Consider the following 23,345-nt stretch of genomic DNA (forward strand, 5'->3'; position numbering starts at 1 on the left):
CATCAAATCATATCCTAACCTCATTCATGATGTTTATAGCATTAGATTGGCTCTCTAACTATAATTTGCTAACTTGAAGCTATTCTACTGACTGTTACTGCGTCAGCAGTCAAATTTAAGAGATAAAAATTCATCTGTGCATAATACCGTCAATATGGGTATCAAAATTCTTAGAATTTCATCCTTATTCTGTTTATGACCATAAGGTCCTCATTATAACCCTCTAATTTAAAAGTCATAATTAGGGTTATTATAAAGGGGATCATGTATTTGTTAGATTGTCATCGGTTACGGGCATTGGACGTGCTCTTGGAGTGAGGAAGCTGAGTCCTAGGATGGGGAAATAAAATAGAGTGAGGTACCTTATGATGTAGAACAGATGATGGCATGCGATTAATGAGACAACATGCAGTAAGTATAGCATCACCCCAGAATGTGTACGGAACATTGCCATCAATTAACAAAGCACGAGTGGTTTCAACCAAATGGCGATTCTTGCGCTCAGCTATACCATTTTGTTGGGGTGTATGAGGGCAAGAGGTTTGATGAAGAATGCCATGAGATGAAAATAATTTTTGAAATTGATGAGATAAGTACTCACATGCATTATCACTACGAAAAGTACGAATAGGAATACCAAATTGAGTTTTTATTTCATTATAGAATAACTGAAAAATAGAAAACAACTCAGACCGATTTTTCATTAAAAATAACCAAGTACATCTAGAATAATCATCAATAAAAGTAACAAAATACTTAAATCCTAAAGTAGAAGAATGACGACTTGGTCCCCAAATATCAGAGTGGACCACAGAAAAAGGAGAAACAGCTTGACGACTAAGACGACTCGGGAACGTACTACGAGTATGTTTCCCAAACTGACAAGACTCACAATTTAAATTGGAAAGAGACGATAAATGTGGAAACCATCTTCTGAAGCTTTGCAAGACTAGGATGGCCCAGACGAGCATGTATAGTAAGAGGAGAATCCACAGTGAAGCAGGCTGAAGAAGAGGGAAATAGTTGATAGAGGCCCTGAGACTCACATCCTTTGGTAATCTCCTTCCCCGAACTCCGATCCTGAAAGATGACAGAGGTTTTAGTAAAAAAAACAACACAGTCGATGGATTTTGTCAAACGACTAACAGAAAGAAAGTTAAAAGGAGAATCTGGAACATAGAGAACATGATCCAGAGATAAATTAGGTAAAAGAAGAACCGTGTCAATCCCCCGTGATTGGACCAGAGACCCATTGGCCATAGTAATAGTGGGAAAAGAACCAGTAGTACAAAGGGAAGTGAATAAGGACTTATTACCAGAAATATGATCAGAAGCCCCAGAATCAAGAGTCCAAAGGGCCTATAGAGTGCAACTGAGAGATTCCAGCAAAAGAATTACCAGTGGGAGCAATGGATGCAGTAGGACCTGATGTTTGCTTCTCAGACCACCAAGTCACAAATTCGTTAAGAAGAGCAGCTGGAGGTTGTACACCGGAAGGTAACCCTGGAGCAGAGGTACTAGAGAAGGCTTGAGCAATATGAGCATTCCGAGGAGGTGGAGGTGGCCTGCTATGAAGCTTCCAATAGTATGATTGGTCTGATGACAATGAGTGCATAATAGCTTTCCTTTAGAGAATTTACGTCCACGATCATAACCTTGAGCAGCAAGAGCAGAAGAGTCAACAGAATCCACCGGAGGTGTATGCATCATAGGAGGTGCTGGTGACGTAGAGGGCTTGGATGGAATCCTAAGCAAGATAGACATCACAGAATCTAGTGTAGGAATTGTAGCAAATCCCAAAATTTGATCCCGATTGGCAGATAAATGGTCAGGAAAACCATATAAAATGAACAATATAAAAAGTGTATTACGCTGTTCCCGTTCCTTAGTAACATCATCAATGAGAGGCAGAAGTTCATTAAGATCATGAAGTAGACTCTGAGCTTTCCCCAAGCATTCGGTCATAGGACAATTGAAGTCCCGAGGTCATCAATTTCTGACACACACCATAGAGTCTCTGGGTATCATTGGTGTATAGTGCTTTTGCCTGACTCCAAATAGCTTCACAAGTATTAGCAGGTCGAAAAATCTGCTTAATAGACGGATAAAGAGTAGCTTTAATGAGACTACACAACTGAGCATCAATCATCTTCCATCGTGTGTGCTCATTGTCCGCCACAGATTCAGCCTTAGTGTTGAGATGGGATGTATAATTCTGCCCATCCAACCAAAGTCGCAGATCTGAAGACCAAGTATCATAGTTGGACCCATCCAATTTATCCACACTCAACAGAACAAGGATATAATTTGAAAAAATAGTAGACTCTGACTTTTGTCCAGCCGGAGTCCCAGAAACAGTGGAGACAGGAGAGTCCATAATCAAGATCAGGAAAAAAAAATCAGAAAGTCAGATCACACAACTAACCAAAAGAAGAGGGATCTGTGCGTCAACGCAAAAAGAGGTCCAAACACCAAAACAAGATCAGATCCAGAACCTACGCAAGGAGACGAGAAGATCGCGACCAGCCACGGCCGGAGAGGAGCCTCCATGCGCCGCCGGTGTGAAGAGAGTGGCCGAAATGTGACGCGCGCGTGAGGGCGCGTGTGACCTTGTTTGGGGACGTGACCGGTGCCATTGGTACCGCGTTGCGGAGACGAGCACGGCAGTATGTGGATCGCCGGAAAAGGTCACCGGACGGTGGTGCTGGACGAGACAGAAGTTCTGGCGGCTGTATACGGAGAGAAAAGCGTCCGGAAACTAACAATGAGACAGCTCCGGAAAAAAATTTAAACGATGAACAGTGAGTTCACCGGAATTTTTTTTCTCAAAGTTCCTTAGGCTCTTGATACCATGTTAAATAATGAGAGAGAAGAGAGGAACGTTTGAAATAATACTGTGTATTTTAAACTGATGAAGGATGTACAATACATATAGACAAACTAATGGACTAAGCTCAAACCTAATATAATCAGACCTAATACAAAATAAGGAAACCCTAATTACAATATGGGAAAAATGTTTCTGCCGTTACTGCAGATAACTTATCTACATTTATTTCTAAAATGATATCGTTTTGGTATTGAAATCTTAAAAAATTATAAATATAAAGACTATTATAACCCTGAAATAAATTTAAATTACAAAAACACCATGATTTTCGTCCCAAAATGACTTCGTATTGAGCATATTACAGATAACTTTTATGTCGTAACTACAGAAAAAACGAACACATACAATATATTTCTAACAAATTATTCGAGCTGGGTTTGATATTATTAACCCATTTAAGTTAACTCATTTTTAACCCGGTCTCATTAGTCCAACAGCCTCATCCAATCTCTAACGCAATGTTTTCTAACTTCACTTCAGGGAAACAAAGCAGGACAAACAAAACCAGAAACCTGCCTAGAACTTTGGACCACCATTCTTTCTTGCTGAGTTGCTGTTGCCGCTGCAAAGACTTTATATCAGGTTCAGTCGATTGTTGAAGCTTTGCTATTGCTAATGTGTCAGGAATGTTATGAGGTTTTTGTTTGTTCACGGTTGCTTTATTTAAGGTTGTTGCTCATTCGGATCTTGCTTTGTTGAATTGTAGTGTGAAATTCCAACCACTGTTAAATTCGACTTTTATTATTATTTAGGGTACCTGAATCTATACTGATTTTGGGGGTTAGAATTTGAACAGTGCTTTGAGTGTTTTTTTCCTATTAAAATTAGAACGAAATTCCACCAATATAGGACCAGATTATAATTCTTAAGCGATTAAATATTCCCTTTTGGTGCTGTTTTTCGATCTGGGTAGTTTGGTTTTATTTTATTTTATTTTATTTTCTTAAATTTTTCTCTTCTGAGTATGCCTCATGTTACTGTGTTTTGATTCTTATGCTATGAAATTCATGCAGTGAAAACTCAAATCAGCAAACAGCATGGCGGACCAATAAGAAAGAAAAACCAAGCTGCATATGTTTGCTATTTATCCTAATTCATTATTTTTCTGTCATGATAAAAAAAAAATCACAAGAGTGAAACATGTTCTTTTTACTGCAATAGAAAAATTGATTGAACTGTTTGAATGGGTGAATTGGTCTGAAAATCTGTGGTGAACCATGAAACTCGTTGTGGATCTTCCCATTCGTGGATGTATGCAGAAATAGAATACATTTTTTTGGGCTGAAACTTGTTTTCATTTCAGAATTCAGATCATATGAAGTAAATAATATGTGGAAGTAAAGGTAACTTGAATTATTGTCTGGTGAAACCTTCACGAATTCTTCTATTTAATTGTTAATAAAATGCTAGTACTTAGTGAAATCTTATCAAATTGATGAATCATGAAATGCTGAACATCAAGTTAAGCCGAAAGCTGCGTTCCCAATATGGAAGGGCCTAAGCATATTTGTGCTATGACTTGGCCCTTTTGCCTTATTTTGCTCTTTTGCCTTATTTTGCTCTGTTGTATTTTATAGGTCGTTTGATGTTGACATTATAACTTATTGCACAAGCTTCATCGTGTCTTGCGCAACTATGAGAGGCTGTGATCAATTTGAAGGATGGACCAATACACTTGTCTACTTTAATCTTTGAGGGAAGAAAAGGCTCTAATAACAGTGGAATTTTGTTCCATCAGCATATTATTTGAACTTCTTGTAGAAAATGGCTGCTGAAGATGATAAAAATCTTGTTGAAATCTTGGAAAACCTGGATACAATAGATGTTGCTAAATATATGAATTTTGTCAGTGCCCCACAAGCTGGTGCTATTGCTACATTTTCAGGCACAACACGTGATACCTTTGAAGGAAAAGCAGTCTTGGAGTTGAGATATGAAGCTTATGTTCCAATGGCAATACGATGTATGAAGTCTGTCTGTTCATCTGCTAGAGCATCCTGGAATCTGCATTCCATTGCTGTTGCTCATCGTCTAGGCACAGTTCCTGTTGGAGAAGCGAGTGTTTTCATCGCAGTGTCATCTATCCACAGGGCTGATGCACTAGAGGCTTGTAGATTTTTAATAGATGAGATAAAAGCAACAGTTCCTATTTGGAAAAAAGAAGTTTATTCAAATGGAGAGGTTTGGAAGGAGAACACTGAGTTCCTGGAGAGGAGGTCCAAGCTTGGTAACAAGGATTTAGATTGCTGTGGGAAAAAGACAGAAATTAAGGAGCACAACAAAAAACTCTGCTGTGGGACTAAGGTTTGGGTTGATGATGGAGGTAACCAAGACTAATGTAAATGTTGGGGATCAAAGATACAAGAGGTGATTGTGATAATTGAATAATAGTTTTCAGAAAATCTCCCTTTTCCACCATTCTCTTTTCTCAATCTGTTAATAAAACTATTTGATCTTTGAATGAATAAGCCTGCCCTTTTCTTGAGATATAATATCATCAATCTTGTTATTTGTCTTATTTCCCAATACAAATTGAAAACGTTTTGGCCCTTGAACCTGAGTAGAAATGACAGTGAAATTATTTTAGCTTAGTTATTCTCTTCCGAGCTTGAATTAGAGTGCAAATGATTGAAAAATTATGTCGCATAAGTCAAAGCAAATTCCACAAGGTGTTAATTATGCACATATTTTCACATTCAAAACATCACTTCAAACTCTACTATAGACACAATGGTCTCCAACTGTGCTTGAGGCCTCGAGCAGTCTTTCTAGCAATAGCCATTCAAAACTTCCGTCTCACTTTGAAAAGAATATACAAATCCATTAGGTTTGGTCTAGTGGATGAGTGATTTGAGTGGTTTGTATTAGGTTATATGTTCAATTTCCATTTGAATCAAAAAAAGAAAAGAAAAGAATATACAAACAGCAGCTAATAGATCATGACAAACAACACCTTAACCCTAACAGCTAATTATTCTATATGGGGTAGTTTTGAAAATGTTCATGAAGTCTATGCTGACAGATTTTTTGCTGGGCTAAGAAATGCAACAGCACTGTGATCTGGGCTACAGAATTTCCAGTAAACTTCCCCAAGCTTACTTTCTGAAGCAAGCTGCAGAATGAGAGTGAACCATGAGTGTGTCATAATAGCTGCAACATAAACCAAGTTCACTTCATTGTCATGGACACTGCTGAAAGGACAGAGAAAGGGCTCCTTTGAAGTGTACATGTTGCCGCAAACACAGCGGAAGCCGCAATCATAGACGGGCAGTACAAAGTTACAGTAGGATAGACTTGATAGTGCATCGGACTAAGCTCGGCTATCCGTCTACAATGACACAAGCTTTAGCAATTACTCAGGGCATGTGTGGTGCATAGTATAAAATAAGGTCCGATAGTATAAGACCTGATAGTATAAGACCTGATTAAATTTTAATACTATCCAGCGTTTGGTATGATATTGTATAAGATAATATCCTCCAATATTTTAAAAATTAATATATTAAAAAATATTATTTTTTATATAAATATTGAAATAATATATTAGTTCTTGGGAATTGTACTTGTAAGCAATATTAATACATCAACCCCTTATCAGGCTTAATCCACCACTCCTAAGCCGGATTAAGTTATACATTATTTTGATGTATAAAGGGGTCATGCTGTATAAGCTTATATTATACGATGGTCACACCAAACAACTGAAAATGTCATAACGTATAGTATAAGCTTATACTATCAAGCCTTATACATCACACCAAACAGGCCCTTAATGCATTTCACACTGCGCTAGTCACATTTAAAAAATCTTACAACCATGTTATAAAAAAAAATAAAATAAAAAAACAAACTTACAACTAGAAAAAATAATTTTACCTCTTTATTGTTTATACTAGAGAGAACGAGCTTGAAAGGTCATGGTTCGTAACATGGAAATAGTTTCTTTGCATATATGAAAGGATAAAATTGCGTACAAATTATCTTTACCCATGCCCTTGCTAATTAGAATTTAATGGGGAGTGAGTTTTTTTTTTTTTTTAATCGTTTAGAACATACTTCCAGTGAATTTGTAGAGTTTGTAGAAGCAATGAATACGCTCAGCTGCTGCCAATTCATTGTGAGTTTCATTGTGAGTGACTGAGTGTTAGTTGCATCAATGTCCACTACTAAATCCTTTGGCTTATAAGCAAGTCCACATGCAGCCATGGGTTGATTAATTTTGTTAGTGTTATGGACCTAGGTAAGGTCCGTACGCCTAAAAGGCCCTAAACACAGGACAGCTATGCAAGAATGCAATTGGGCTCTTGGATTGTAAGGCCCAGAATTCTAATACTCTCAGGAAACTCTATAAATAGGAAGCAACCTTAACCTGACTCGGGTCGGGTTGGGTTGGATTTTCTGGCTCGTTTTTTTTTCAAATCAACCTTAACTCGACTCGTTTTTTTCGGGTTGCATGCGGGTTGGGCTGGGTTGGCTCGTTTTGTCAACCCTACTAAAAACCATTATTGTATCTTATGAAATGAAGTGGGGATTTTTTTTTCATGTGTAACATTGTTAGCAAAAGCATGCAACTTTAGAGATAATTTGTCATAGGAAACAAAACTACGCATTGGATTACACCTTTTCGCCAAGCAATAGGTATATTCAACTCATCTTCAAAATATAGAATGGAGGAAATGGCTTGACGTTGCATAGTATATATGTTGTCTTTAGGTCGTGATTCGAATATGATCTTCATTGGTTTTGGATTAAGGCCTGATTAAGCTTTGGGATAATGATTTGATTGAGCTTCCAAGATATGTTGCACCGACACAGAACACGAGATACGATACGATATGATACGTTAATTCTAAAAAATATTAGATTTTGACACGTTAGGACACGTTTTGATATTAAATAATATTTTTAATTTTACGTAATATATATTATATTTAATATTCAATAATTTAACAAAAAAATGAAGCTAAACTTATATTACCCATCAATTTTACAAAGAAATATAAGATATTCTAGATATTTATATTAAACACAATAAAATGATAATCGTAATCCAACGAATCTAATAATTGAAAATAAAAAAGCAACGCAACTTTTGAACCTTTTTTGAATATCTACAACACCTGCTGAAGTATAAGAGTATCAGAGTGTCGGGAAGTATCGGGATATGTTGGACACGACATATCAAGTTTTTTAAAGTGTCATATCATAGCTTCCAAGTACAAGAACCTTGTACTCGAATAACTCACTTACTCAAATAAGTGTCAGAACAAGGGCAAATTGGTATACAGTTTGGGAAGGAGAGAAAAGTGGTAGTTTTTTTTTTTTAAGGACAAAATAAAATTAATTAGGCCCCTATTTTTGGCATTTTTACAGATTGATTAGTAATAATTGTTCTCAATTTTAAAATGATTTTTTCCTAGGGAGGCAAGTCTGGCTCTTCGCCTTCATTGTCCATTATCACTTAATATTTATTTATTTTTTTATAAATTCTTCCGCTTTATCTCTTCATTTTTTTTAAAAAATAATAGCATTGGACAAACGAATTATTTAAAAAATAAAGAATAATAATAGCATTGTTTAGGGTTTGGTTAAGTACTTATTGATGTACGTTAAATAATTAAGAAAACAAATTAATCAATTAAATTATAAATATTTATATTTTAATTTTTAAATATATTTAGTTTATTTTAAATGAGTAAAGTAAATAGTAAATTATATTTTTAATCTTTAAACTATGCTTAAGGGATGAATAACAAAAATTATATTTGATGCATAAAACATACAAATTTATGCATATAGTTAAATATGGAACAGTGACCAAAGTGCCACTGTTGACTAAAAAAATTACCAGAATGTCACGTCAACAATAAATTTTGCCAAAATGCCACGTGGCATATTTCGCTACATTGTGTAGCGAAATATGTGTGCAAATAATTCGCTACACAGTGTAGCGAAATATGCCACGTCAGAACCAAAAATGCCATGTGTCAAATTGAAGAAATTCGCTACATAGGGTAGCGAATTTCTATAATTTTGACACGTGACATTTTTGGTTCTGACGTGGCATATTTCGCTACACTGTGTAGCGAATTATTTGCACACATATTTCGCTACACAGTGTAGCGAAATATGACACGTGACATTTTGGCAAAATTTACTGTTGGCGTGGCAGTCTGGTAATTGTTTTGGCCAACAGTGGCAAAATGGTCACTGTTCCGTTAAATATGGGGACTTTGATAGCACTGCCATGGTTCCCAAAAAAAATTATTGCAATATCATGATGTTGAATTTTTTTTTTCCAAACTAGCGTCAAATTTGTTGTCAATAACAATGAGTTTCAACTGTCACATAACACACTAGGACAAACTTGTTGTCGGTCCAGTGGCGGACCCAAGAATTTTTTCTGCCGGGGGCTAAAAATTAAACATTTGTTCTCTCTTCAAACATAATATATGGAAGGCCAAATTACGAATAATTCAATACTAGTGCTTGTTTGAATACTCTCTTTTTTAAGCTAGAAGCTACTTGTAAATATAAACTAGGCCAAACATGTTTTGAGAAAAGTTCTTATAATGAAAAACTCTTTTTTTTATAATGAGGAAAAATGTCGAAAGCTAAAAGTTCCTGGGAGGAAAAAAATTTAAGCTCTTATCTGTTTTTCTTGAATTATGTATTTTTTTTAATGAAGAGTTATAAAGATAGATATAGAGATAATTTTCTTAAAATATGTGTTTTTAAGTAACTTTTAAACTATTTTTTTTTTGTAATTACCAAACAGCTTTTAACTTTTTTTAAGCTCTTTTTTTCTAGCTTTAGCTCATAAGTAGCTTCTAACTTAAAAATAAGAGGATCCAAACAGGCTCTTAGAGTAATTTAAAAAAAAAAAAAATTTTATAGACAGATCTTTCCCATAATTTAATACTAATTCTATATGTTAATTGTTACCACCAGGTCTGCCCCAACAAGAATTTGAATTGCACTCTTTCTTATTGTTTTTTTTGTTTTGTTCATTTCGTTAACTTTCATTGAGGGAGAAAAAATGCATTCAGAGTTAAAGGAGTTTCAATAGATATAGGATCTGAGAATATAAAGAAGCTCTATAAATTCTACGTGGGAGAAAAGTACTTCACATTAATGGAGAGGAAAAATAAAAATTTCTTGTATTATACTTATATTAAAAAAATTTCTTCAAATTTGGGGGTGGGCCCCCCCTCGGTCCGCCCTTGTGTCAGTGGCAACAAGTATATTGGTCAAAAGTTAACTTATTTTCAGTAATAACTTTTGACTTAAGTGTTTGAATTTAAATTTTTTTTATTCCACGTAACTTTTTGATATCTACGCGTTGGAAGGATTATTTTTTAATGTTGGAAAGTGAAAATAAGAATAAGAATTAAATAACAGTATTTACAGAGATAAAATATGTCAAATAAGACGCAGAGAAGCATGATTTGAATCTCGAGCCAAAATTATAATCTTTCAAAATTTTACAATAAGATTTTCAAAATTTTATATTATATGTCATGAAATAATAGGCCATCAAAGTCGTTGTCAATAATAGCAAATTTAGACGATGACTTTGATAGCCTCAAGGAACGTGTCTCGTGGCAAACCATATCCGCTAAAACTACCTATTAATTTGATGCCATGATAGTTTTGGCAAAATTTTCTGACAACGTGACATTCTAATATTTTTTTGGAAACAGTGACATAGTGGTCGAAGTCCCTTTATATGGAGAAATTTTTTGATACATTTATTGTACCTACATTTTTATTAAAGGGAAATAATTTTCTTATATTATAGAAAAAATTACTTCATGTAGTAAAAACAAAAGTACAAATGAAGCTCACATATAGGAGGAGAGAGAAAAATAAAAGTGAAACTCACTCCTCTTTTGCGTGTGTAAGAAATTGACTTCTAATGTAACATGGGATAAATATAATCCTTTATTAAATGAGAAAATTTTTTGAATTTTGAAATTTGAAAAAAAATTAAAAATTAAAAATTAAAAAATTTAAATGAAAAAAAATTCATTTAAAAAAAAATATACCCACGTAAATAAGTGCCTGTTTGGATCCTCTTTTTTTTAAGCTACAAGCTACTTATAAGCATAAGCTAGGCCAAACAGGTTTTGGGAAAAGCTCTTATAACGAAAAGCTCTTTTTTTATAATGAAGAAAAAAGCTGAAAATTAAAAGCTCCTAGGAGGAGCTTTTTTTTAAGCTCTTATCTGTTTTTCTTGAATTGTGTGCTTTTTTTTAAAATAAAGAGTGATAAAGATAGAAAGAGATAATTTTCTTGAAATATGTGCTTTTAAGTAATTTTTAAGCTAAAACTTTTATGTAATTTTCAAACAGCTTTTAGCTTATTTTTTTAAGCTCTTTTTTTTAGCTTTAGCTTATAAGTCGCGGCATTTGTTCTGATATGAGCCGCTCCCCGAACTGGGTTTCTGAATGGATAAGTCAATCAGTAACAATCTCTTGATTATATTATAAAATATAAGTCGCGGCATTTGTTCGATGGTCCCTTGCTACTATATTTTTCACGAAGGAAAAGAATCGAACCTTTTTCCTTGGCCAAGCATCAATGTCCATGTGCCATGTTATGATTGCGGCAGGATGTTCACCATAAAAAAAAGTTACATAAACACTATTGTAAAATCCGGTCCAATCCGATCGGGTCTATCTGGAATCCAGCGAATTAGTCATCAAATCAGTTCGGATCAAGTATTGGACCGGTTATGCATCGATCCAATCAAACTCATTCAAAAGTCGGACAAAATTGGCCAAATCTAGTCAAACCTTATGACCCGGGGACCCAGTCGGGTCATGCATTTAAAAAAAAATCAAAAAATCAAAACTGTTTTATCTTTTTTTTTTTAAATGTAGAACTCATTTTAATTTTTTTTTTTGTAATTTTATTTGCTAGTATACTCTTCTACAATGACCTCAAATTTCAGTTTCCAATACTGAAGCAATTTGCGAAATAATAAATTAGAGAATGTGACATGTGTTATTTTAATGTAGTTGAATTTGAAAAATATGAGTTCAATGTCATTGAGAGGTATGTTTATGGAGATTCTGAGTTGTAATTTAAATTGACATAATAATAACGTGCATTTTTATTTATTTATACTTCATGTTTTTGAGCTTATTTAGTGTACCTTGTTTAATTCATTTTAGATATGGATAATATAATTGAATTTATATGTTCATATTTTTATATTTTTATATATTTATATATATCCGGGTCAACCGATCCTACCACTGACCCAGTACCTCGACAGGTTAATGCCGGGGTCGGGTTACAATGATATTATATTTTAATATTTTTTATTGTTAATTAGAGAAGTTATTAAATAATTATTAAATTTAATTTTTACAATAAATAATGGACATGCACACTAATCAAATATAATTAATATGTATGGAAACTCATCAAAATATTTGTATATATATAAGAAGTATTGTAGCAAGACTCTTTTTATTTCATCTAAATATTTATTATTTAAATAATGAGTTTTTCTTATTTTATTTATCTTTTTCAAAAATTAAGAAGACAATTATTTTTAATTTATTTTTATCAAAAAAATAAGAAATAATATTTTAAGAGTTTATGGTTTAGTCAGATGTAATTAATATAATTTCTGTAAAGAAGGCTATTTAATACTTTTATCAATCTTTATATAATTATCTTAAATAACAATATATTTTGAAAGAAAGAGAATAGTAATTACCAATAACCAAACCGTTTAAAAATATTCCCCACTTTGCTTGCCATTTAATCAAAAAAAATGATCATAATGTGGAGACAGGACTATGGTTTTACAAAAAGATATATTAATAATGTAGTGGCCCAATTAATGGGGTAGCTTGGTTCCTCTATTAGGTAAGGATGGTTAATTGATTGGTTTCTGAGTTCCAAATCAACCATATAATGTTTTGAATTGATTTTAATCTCCTTGGCGTTGGAGAGAGTATATGGCATATGCAAATACATGGCTACAAGTTCAGTGCCAGTACTATTTATGTGGACTACCAAAGGTCATTTCTTCAAAGAGATTATGCTGAATTGTATTGTCCTAAAGAGATCATGATGTCATTAGGTTTAGTTAATGTGGTTCGCAAATAAATTAAGGGTTTGTTTTTTTATGTTACTTTAGATAACTTTATCTAATGTTCATAACGAAAATTATGGTATTTTTGTAATTTTAATTTATTTTAGAGTTATAATAGTCTTTATCACTCTTATTTTGTAATTTTTTAACCCTAAAACGACGTCGTTTCGATGAACATTAGATAAAGTTATCTAAAATAACATCGGAAATTTTTTTCCCATTAAAGCACCAATTACATCAAGAAAACCTTGCTTTTGACCATAAAGGAAAAGCTTTCTTAGTTTCATTCATTACTAAATACGTACGTGTTCGGTGCTACACCAAACTTGTACATTACGAAAACCAAGCATTCATCGTCTATTTCTTTTCCAGATTATTTATTCTTCATCTTTTGACTGTAATCCTTTTTATTACCGTTGATTATATAGCAGCGTGCAACATTGAATGATCATGATTCAACCCCAAAACGCATCAATTAAATTCCGCTCTTCACATTATATACCTGTTTACTATTATTTAATAGCTTAATTGTTTGTTAGATACCATGATAATATCATGTAAACACACATGACAAATAATTATATTTCCTAATAGTAAATAACATTTTGGATTTGTTACATTGCATCGTATTTGTATGAATAGAAAATAACATTTAGAGTTGAAATTAAGTTTTAATATTAACATGCTTCTTATCAAAATAAAATTTAAAGCAATTTATGCTAATTTCACATTTTAAAAGAGAAAAAAATGTATATAAGAGAGAGAAAAAAAAATAGCCCGCAAGCTATTGTGATGTAGATGACAACCTAAAATTTACAAACCCATTTAATTTGTCAACTAAGTCAATCCAATCCATAAAGGTCAGTCACAGACCAAATCAATCTGAATACTCACAAACATAAAATAATATATTTTTTGTGCCAATATAATATTAAAATTTTATCAAATCTTATATAAATTATCAAATTTTATCTTATCATACATACTAAATGGGCCTTAAGTATATTTGAAATACCAGTAGAATAAAAGTTGTTAACATATACCCAAAAACTGGTTATTATTATTAAATTAAGTTCAATAGAGTCAACAAAAAAGAAAAATATGATCTAACTAATTAAAAGGAAGGTTGGCAACAATAATGTTTAGTGATTATGGTGAGGACTAAATCAAATTTGTTGGTTACATTTGAAAGAATATCAACTCACATTATTGGTGAGTTTCATATGTGATTCACACATCCATTTTAAAGATGATTGCCTTTAGGTCATAGTGTGCAAACATGACGATCGCTTCGCTTAGAACATGGTGGTTTGGTATTGCGTTTCTTTACAACCAAGCTAGCTAAGTATTACTGTATAGAACTTTGTGATACACCACCTCAAAAGCTAGCTTAAAGGGTAGGAGTGCTCAAGGTCTTACAAAGGCCACATTAGTTGCACATACAACCAATGTGGAACTATATATCTCAATACACCCCCTCACACAAGAGTCCATTGGGCTTGAAGAGTGGACAATGCAACAGGCCCAGCCTACCTGTGCTAAGAAATTCCACAAGAGAAAGTGGGAGACGGTGAGACTTTGATACCATGTAAAGAACCTTGGGATACACCACCCCAAAAGCTAGCTCAAAGGGTGGGAGTGCTCAAGGCCTTATAAAGGCCACATTAGTTGCACATACAACTAATGTGAGACTATATATCTCAACAATTACAGCCACTAGATTAAAAAATAGATTGTAATTTTGACCATCAAAGTATTTTCCTTCAAACTAGCAAAACAACAATACAAGTAATTTTGTAACCAAAAATAAAACTAACAAAGTGTATTGAAATTTGATTTAACACCATGGTAAGGGGAGAAAAAAAGAGAGTCTATTTGTTATCTATAAGTAGTAATAGGTAAAGAACTGTAACAGTGCAATCGGTTACTTTGTATTATTCAAGGCTGTGTTTAAATACACAGTGAGTTACAACAGAAAGATGAGCTAAACATGTACAATTGTGATATGATAAGATCACACTTAAATAGCAAACTGTTACAACATAAAAACTACCTAGATTCAAATAGCAAACTGTTACAACATAAAAACTACCTAGATTCAAATACAAGCAGATAATAACCTTATCCTAACACTCCCCCTCAAGTTGGAGTATGTAAGTGACTAATACCCAACTTGCCAAGTAGATAACAAAATTGCTTCTTCCCTAAGGCCTTTGTAAGAATATCAGTGGGCTGCTGGTCGGAACGGATGTAAGCAGTGGAGATTGTCTTTGTCTTAAGGTGATCACGTACGAAGTGGCAATCCAACTCAATGTGTTTGGTACGTTCGTGAAAAACCGGGTTAGATGCTATATGCAGAGCTGCTTTGTTGTCACAATAAAGAAGCATAGGTTGAGAATGATGAACACCAAGTGAAGCCAAAAAGGCACGTAACCATAACAATTCAGATGTCGTGGCAGCCATGGATCGATACTCTGCTTCGGCATATGAGCGGGACACAGTATGTTGTTTGCGAGTCTTCCAAGAGATAGGAGATGAGCCAAGGGTTACAAAGTAACCCGTAATAGAACGGCGAGTGATAGGGCAGCTTGCCCAGTCGGCATCACAATAGGCACTTAGTTGTAAATTACAATCAGATTTTAGTAAAAGACCTTGTCCCGGATTAGCTTTGAGGTATCGAAGAACTCGAATGATCGCCTCATAGTGTTGGACCTTAGGTTGCTGCATAAATTGGGACAAAATATGAACTGTGTAGGATAGTTCAGGTCGAGTGATTGTAAGATAAATCAAGCGGCCAACAAGGCGCCTGTAACGAGAAGGATCTTCGTAGTCAGGATCGGAAGACAAAGCAAGGCCATGATTTTGTTCAAGAGAAGAGTCTACAGGCTTACAACCAAGCATGCCACACTCATTTAAAATGTCAAGTGTAAATTTACGTTGGCTAAGAAATAGACCAGCAGATCCTCGAGCGAACTCGATGCCCAAAAAATACTTAAGTTTACCGAGATCTTTTATTCGGAAGCAAGTATTGAGATATGATTTGATGCGAGCACACATTGTGGAACTGTTACCAGCCAAAAGAATATCATCTACGTAAACCAAGATTGCGGTAAATGTGTTACCATGAGTGTAGGTAAATAGTGTATAATCTGCCTTGGATTGAGTGAAGCCAAAAGACTCAAGGGAAGTACGAAGCTTAGCAAACCAGTTTCGTGGGGATTGCCGAAGACCATATAAAGATTTTTGCAGCTTGCAAACTTGTCCAAAGTGTCCCTTATTGAATCCTTGTGGAATGCGCATGTACACTTCTTCATTGAGGTCACTGTGTAAGAAAGCATTTTGGACATCAAGTTGGTGAATCTCCCATGCTTTAGCAACAACAACAGCAAGAAAAGTCCTCACACTAACCATTTTTGCAACAGGGGCAAAGGTATCTAAGAAATCCTCTCCTGCAATTTGATTGTTACCAGCGATGACTAGCCTTGCTTTGTAGCGATCAATACTGCCGTCAGACTTATGCTTGATACGATACACCCATTTGCAGGGGATTGCTCGTTTTCCTGGTGGAAGTGTAGTAAGAACCCATGTATTGTTGAGTTCAAGAGCATCAATTTCTTCTTTCATGGCCTTTTGCCAATGAGGATGACACATTGTTTCCTTAAAGCCACGAGGCTCAACAGTAGCACAAACAACACCTAGAAATTTGGTATGCTGCGAGGAAAATTTGGAGTAAGATAAATAATTAGCTAAGGGATAGAGAGTACCTGAGGACGTGACCGAGGGAGTAGCCTGAGATGGAGTAATATGTGTAAAAATGGAGTTGCAATCAAAATCTTGTAAATATGCAGGTGGTTGACGTGTCCGTTGAGGTCTGCCAGTGGCAGGGAGTGGCATATTTTGAACTGATGTGCTCCCCCTATCAGTGGTGCTCCCCCTATCAGTGGATTCTCCAGAAGAAGATGTCTGTGGAGATGAAAGCGGAGTCACAGTGTGTTTCTCAACAACATTTTGGCCAGAAGAGACATCATGAAGAGTAGGGATGTATGTAGGCAAAGCTGGCACACTGGATACAGGTGGAGCTGAATTGGCATCAGCAAATGGAAAAACATCCTCGTGAAAAAGTACATCCCTCAAATAAAAGAGTTCATTGGTACTGACATCATAAAGGCGCCACCCTTTCTTATGAGTTGGATATCCAAGAAACACACATTTGCGTGAACGTGAGGCAAATTTATCTGTTGAACGAGGTTGTCTGTTGGCATAACAAAGACAACCAAATGTACGAACATGATCATAGGATGGTACAGTCTTGAACAATAGTTCGTGTGGGGTTTTACCAGCAAGCAACTTTGAAGGAGTCAAGTTGATTAGGTGTGTAGCAGCCAAGATACACTCTCCCCAAAAATCCAGTGGAAGATGAGCCTCAAATCGCAAAGCACGAGCAACATTTAATACGTGTCTATGTTTCCTTTCTGCACGCCCATTTTGTTGGGGTGTGTATGAGCACGTAGTTTGATGAAGGATACCCTCAGCAGCCAAGAAGGATGTGAGCGATGTGGCCTGAAATTCACCGCCATTGTCTGAACGAATAATTTTGATGGTCTTAAGAAATTGAGTTTTCACCATTTTAATAAAATGGATGAGTAATTTACTGGATTCGTGCTTATCAGACATTAAGTAAACCCAAACAAATCGGCTATGGTCATCAATAATAGTAAGAAAGTAATGTGCACCAGTAAGAGAAGACAGATGATAAGGGCCCCAAACGTCTATATGAATTAAATCAAAACAATGCGTAGAACGCTTATTATTAATCGGAAACAAACTACGGGTCTGTTTTGCTTTGCAACAAACATCACAAACAACCATTGACTTATTCTTGCCAACAGAAACAAAAGGAAGATAGAGTAGACATTGTGGGGAAGGATGTCCCAGACGACGGTGCCAAGTCTCCAAGGAAGAAGAGCAACGAACAGCATGAATATGTGGTGAAGAAGCTTTAAACACATACACTCCATCACAAAGCTCACCCAAGCCAATCGTAGTCCTCAAGTTCAGGTCCTGCACAACACATGAGTGATTAGTGAATGTCACATGCCAAGGATGAGAACGAAGCAATTGAGCGACAGATATGAGATTGCAATTCAATTCAGGAACAAAAAGAACATCAGTAAGAGTGAGAGAATTCTGAAAAATAATGGTTCCACGTTTGCTTGCCATAGTGTGAGAACCATTTGGTAACCCAACAACGGAAGGAGAAATTTCATGAACTGCTGTCATGAGATCAAGTCTATATGTCATGTGCTGAGAAGCGCCACTGTCAACAATCCAAACAGAGGAAAAATCCTTACCAGAGAGTTTCTCAGATGTTGCACGTTTAGGGGACTCAACAATGATGAGAACACGTTGCAAAGTCTCAGGAGATAAGGTAGCATTGGTTTGAGGTTCCTGAAGAGCATCTGATGCAATAACACCATTCATTGGAGAGGATGCATGGGCAGCATGTGCAGTAACAGGTGACCTGCGAAATGGTAGAGATCTACCTCGTCCACGTCCGCGTCCAGAGGGTCGGTTAGGACGACCATGCAATTGGTAACATTGAGAGACATCATGATGAGGTATGCCACAATGAGAGCAAACAACACGAGGAGGTTGTGCAACAGAGTTGGTACGGTGACTTGATCGAGTAGCATACCCAATGGCATCAACAGGGTCATCATAGGTCCTGGCTATGGATTTGTGAGTTTCCTCTTGTGTTATCATGGAATAAACACGATTCATAGAAGGCAAAGGGATAATATTTAGGATCTGGGTTCGCAAATGGCCATAAGTGGCAGTTTCCAAGCCCATTAAGAATTGGTAGACATGATCCTTCTCTGTTTCTTCAGTAAGAAATTTATGGACAGAGCAATTTGCACCATTGGAGCAAAGGTTGATGGAATGGGCAGCCTCAAGTTCGTCCCATATGGCACGTAACTTGGTATAATATGTAGCCACAGAGGAGCCTTTTTGTTTGATAAAAGAAAGACTTGCCTTTAATTGGTATATTCTGGGAATGTTCTCCACGGAATATCGTTCCTTCAATAAGCTTTGGCAGTGTCATAGTATTTGATGAAAGGTTGAAGTTGTGGATCAATAGTGTTATGGATCCACCCATTGATCATGGAGTTGCAAACTCCCCAAGCATGAAGCTCAGCAGGTTTGGATGCATTAGGGGCAGTAACAGATCCAGTAATAAAATCAAGTTTATTCTTAGCATGTAAAGCATTTTTCATAGCCTTGACCCAGGTATCATAGTTAGATTCTCCCCGGAGCACAACATTTGTGAGTAAAATGCCAGGACTATCAGATTGGGATACAAAAAAAGGTGACATGGAATCAGTTTTTTTGATGGGCGAGGTCTCGTTGTCAGCCATGAGAGCAATCGGAACAACGGTTTAAAAAAAATGGGTAGGTTCCAAGATCGAAACGCTACTGATACCATAAAGAACTGTAACAGTGCAATCGGTTACTTTGTATTATTCAAAGCTGTGTTTAAATACACAGTGAGTTACAACAGAAAGATGAGCTAAACATGTACAGTTGTGATATGATAAGATCACACTTAAATAGCAAACTGTTACAACATAAAAACTACCTAGATTCAAATACAAGCAGATAATAACCTTATCCTAACAATAGGATCTCATTTTCGAACTTGAAATGTGCAGAATCCATTTTCACTTCGGATGATAGTGGAAAATGAAACAAATTTTGATTTTGGGTCTTTGCGATTAAAGGATGCATCTCACATCCATCGCGATTATGTTCCCAAAGTTGGGTTGGAAACTTTTTTCAACGCCGTTCGGCTCACTACATGCACTGGGCCCATATTTTTGGGCTAAGTTGAGTTAAAATCCAATAAAGTTCATTTCAAAAGGTTTTCATTTTCTATCTAAACTTACTTTTTAAACAATAGTCCAAGGAAATGTCCTACGTGGCTCACCTGTGGATACTTTGTTTTTACTATTGGGTTCCATATTTTTTGTGATAACAAATTGGTGAGAGGCTATATCATCCAACTGTATTAAGATTTTTAAAATTTGCTCTAGGATTTGATAGATGATGAATTATGAAGAAATCTATGTAATAAGATATAAAAATCGAAAATAAAATATTAAATTTTATGTAATTAATGGATGGTGTAAATCCTAATTTTGCCTTGAATTGCGTTATTTCAAGGTTTAAAAATTAGGAAAGAAAGATATAAAAAAAAAAAATTAGGAAAGAAAGGTAGAAATTCATTTTTAATCAAAATAGATTTTTTTTTTCAAGATACAATTTTTAATTTTTAAAAAATTAGATTTAATGTTAGAATTTAGGGGTTTTCCTCGTAACAAGTTTTGAGACAAAAGTTTATAAATATCAATTGTGTCTATTTACTTAGGAAAAAAATGTATCATTTTAGAGGATACAAAATTATGTCATTTTAAGTGAGAGAAAGAGATAAATCATGCGAGAGAGAGTTGGGGCAAAAATTTTTAAAGATGTAGGTCCCACCTTTTTGTAAGAGAGAAAGAATGTAAAATGTGTCTGTTATCAAAAAAAAAAAAAAAAAAAAAATGTGTCATTTAAAATGACACACCTTTTTTCCATTTACTTATTTATTAGAAATTTTTAAGGGAGCCTTAAAGCAAATCTTACGGTTTTTTTATTTGAGTTATAACTATTGTAAGGTTCACATGACAATATGAAAGCAATTGTTGAGTGATAATTGAGATTTAGAATCAATCCTAAGTATAATGGCTATTGTTGAAATTTGATATTAAATTCTAACCGTTAATTTTTGTCAATCAACAATTATAATTTTCGCCGATCAAACTCATTGATTAAGAAAGAGAAAGAAATGCAGTGTCAAACTTTTTAAAGATCCCAATAAATAACTTAGAATACAACAATTTTAAGAAAGAAACGAGGTGTCAAACTTTTTAAAGATCCTACCGTCGTTTAAAAATAAATGCTCCTACCATCGTTTCTTTCTTAAGTTCTTTCTTGTTTTCCAAGTGATTAAAAATAATAAGTATATATGTATAGTCTCTCCTCTTTCACTTTTCCAAGTGATTAAAAATAATTGCTCCTACCGTCGTTTCTTTCTTAAAGTTGTTTCCTTTTGGTTCAGTCCCTTTTCTTTGTGCTTGATGTGGCGGGAGTGCGTGGACAGCATCAACTTGCAAATTTAACTAGACACACCATTACTTAACAAACAAGTAGTTCAAAGAAAAAGAAAAAAAAAAGGATAAAATTTGAGATGATCAAAAGTAATGATACCACACAAATATGTAAAAGAATGAATTGAACCCATTCTTGTATAGTAAATGGCTAAAGGCTTTGACATAGTCTAACTCAGATTTTGTAGGCATCACAAATTGTGAAAGTCATGCCAGCGAACCGTGGCCAAGGCCAGCCCACAAGGTGGTACCAGCTATGCTTTGTTCCCACTAATGCAGATAGTTCAGATGATTCAGACACAGAATCTGTAGTCCTAGCTCCTAATACTCCAACTCCAACTAGTACATGGCAAGTTTCTCCATCAGAAACACCATCACCACCACGACCTCCAAACCCAGAACCTCAAATTGACTGGCATTTTCCACCTCCACCGCCACCGCCACCGCCACTTTATCTGGATACCACAGATGAAGCATTTGGCAGTGAATCACAGGATGATATATATGAAACTCCTCGTCCCGGTTATGCATTTTTGGATCATAATAATACTCCAACTCCTACTAGTACATGGCAAGTTTATCCATCAGAAACACCATCACCACCACGACCTCCAAACCCAGAACCTCAAATTGACTGGCATTTTCCACCTCCACCGCCACCGCCACCGCCACTTTATCTGGATACCACAGATGAAGCATTTGGCAGTGAATCACAGGATGATATATATGAAACTCCTCGTCCCGGTGATGCATTTTTGGATCATAATAATACTCCAACTCCTACTAGTACATGGCAAGTTTATCCATCAGAAACACCATCACCACCACGACCTCCAAACCCAGAACCTCAAATTGACTGGCATTTTCCACCTCCACCGCCACCGCCACTTTATCTGGATACCACAGATGAAGCATTTGGCAGTGAATCACAGGATGATATATATGAAACTCCTCGTCCCGGTTATGCATTTTTGGATCATAATAATACTCAAACTCCTACTAGTACATGGCAAGTTTATCCATCAGAAACACCACTTTATCTGGATGCCACAGATGAAGCATTTGGCAGTGAATCACAGGATGATATATATGAAACTCCTCGTCCCAGTGATGCATTTTTGGATCATAATCCACAGGGTCCCTCTTCTCTGATTGAGCAAGGATGGCCTGAAACTGATAAAAGAAACTACCCTCAGGTTCCAGATGGTATCATCAATTCCATTCTCAGGGTGAGGATCTCAGAGTATGATAGAGATAAACTGTCTCTTTGTCCCATTTGCATGGAAGAGCTTAAAGTGGGTTACCAAGCATGCAAGTTGCCCTGCAACCATACCTACTGTTCTGATTGCATTCTTCTTTGGCTCAACAACAACAAAACCTGTCCTCTTTGTAGGGTTCGATTGGATGGTGGGGAAGGTCAAGGTGGTTCTTATAGCAGAGGTAACAATAGTTTGGAGCCTTAATCACCTGTAATTCATACTCAATCAACCTGGGAATTTATTTTTTTTCCATCTCCAGATTCACAGTTATTATGGAGAATAGTGATGGTGATAACTAAGATGAAGCTGACTATGATAGTGCATGTGACAAGCTAGGTGATTCTCATGAAGATGGAGACATAGCATTATCCTTCTCAGAATGATCGGGGTAAACAAATATATCGATCGGTGGTTGTAAATTTATAGCTATAATGAACTTCTAGAATAGTAATATTCATGGCTTGTCTTGCAACTTGGGTTTTTTTGTTAATTTGCTTGGGTAGCATACATCTCTGTTTCGTATTCTCGTGGTTTTGACCTTTGGAAATGCCCTACTTTTGATGACGAGAATTCTCAATGATGGAGTGAATGAATGAGGTATACAACAAAAATTTAGTTTAAATGCAAATGTTCTTATTAAGAATTTGACAGACTTCAACCTGGTTAACTAAACTGCATAAATATGAAAGAAAGGATATTAGCCTTAAACCAAAAAAAATCACATATATTAACCGGGATATGATATTGTGACACACAAATAATATTATGCACAATGTTACGACCACATCTTAATTGTTGATTTCCGCCAATCAACGGTTATCATTTTTCAAATCAAACTCATTAATTAATTATTAATTCGCAATAAATGATAACCG

General features: G+C 35.4%; 3 protein-coding genes across 3 annotated transcripts; 2 read left to right on the forward strand and 1 right to left on the reverse strand.

Annotated features, from left to right (window-relative positions):
* The first annotated feature begins 3,336 nt into the window (after positions 1 to 3,336).
* LOC133311917 (molybdopterin synthase catalytic subunit) lies at positions 3,337 to 5,367 on the forward strand. Its single transcript, XM_061513048.1, has 2 exons — positions 3,337 to 3,472; positions 4,468 to 5,367. Exon 2 carries the CDS (start codon positions 4,655 to 4,657, stop codon positions 5,225 to 5,227), a length of 573 nt encoding a protein of 190 aa, XP_061369032.1. The 5' UTR covers positions 3,337 to 3,472; positions 4,468 to 4,654; the 3' UTR covers positions 5,228 to 5,367.
* A 13,717-nt stretch (positions 5,368 to 19,084) lies between these two features.
* Positions 19,085 to 19,420, reverse strand: LOC133311897 (uncharacterized). The gene has a single exon (XM_061513024.1). It carries the CDS (start codon positions 19,418 to 19,420, stop codon positions 19,085 to 19,087), a length of 336 nt encoding a protein of 111 aa, XP_061369008.1.
* A 2,000-nt stretch (positions 19,421 to 21,420) lies between these two features.
* On the forward strand, positions 21,421 to 22,674 carry LOC133311898 (extensin-like). Its single transcript, XM_061513025.1, has one exon. The coding sequence runs from the start codon at positions 21,421 to 21,423 to the stop codon at positions 22,672 to 22,674; it is 1,254 nt and encodes a 417-aa protein (XP_061369009.1).
* Positions 22,675 to 23,345: the final 671 nt, after the last annotated feature.

Source organism: Gastrolobium bilobum, unplaced genomic scaffold (genome assembly GCF_033153095.1).
Source record: "Gastrolobium bilobum isolate Gb01-03AN ecotype WA unplaced genomic scaffold, APGP_CSIRO_Gbil_v1 utg908, whole genome shotgun sequence".
Lineage (NCBI taxonomy): Eukaryota > Viridiplantae > Streptophyta > Magnoliopsida > Fabales > Fabaceae > Gastrolobium > Gastrolobium bilobum.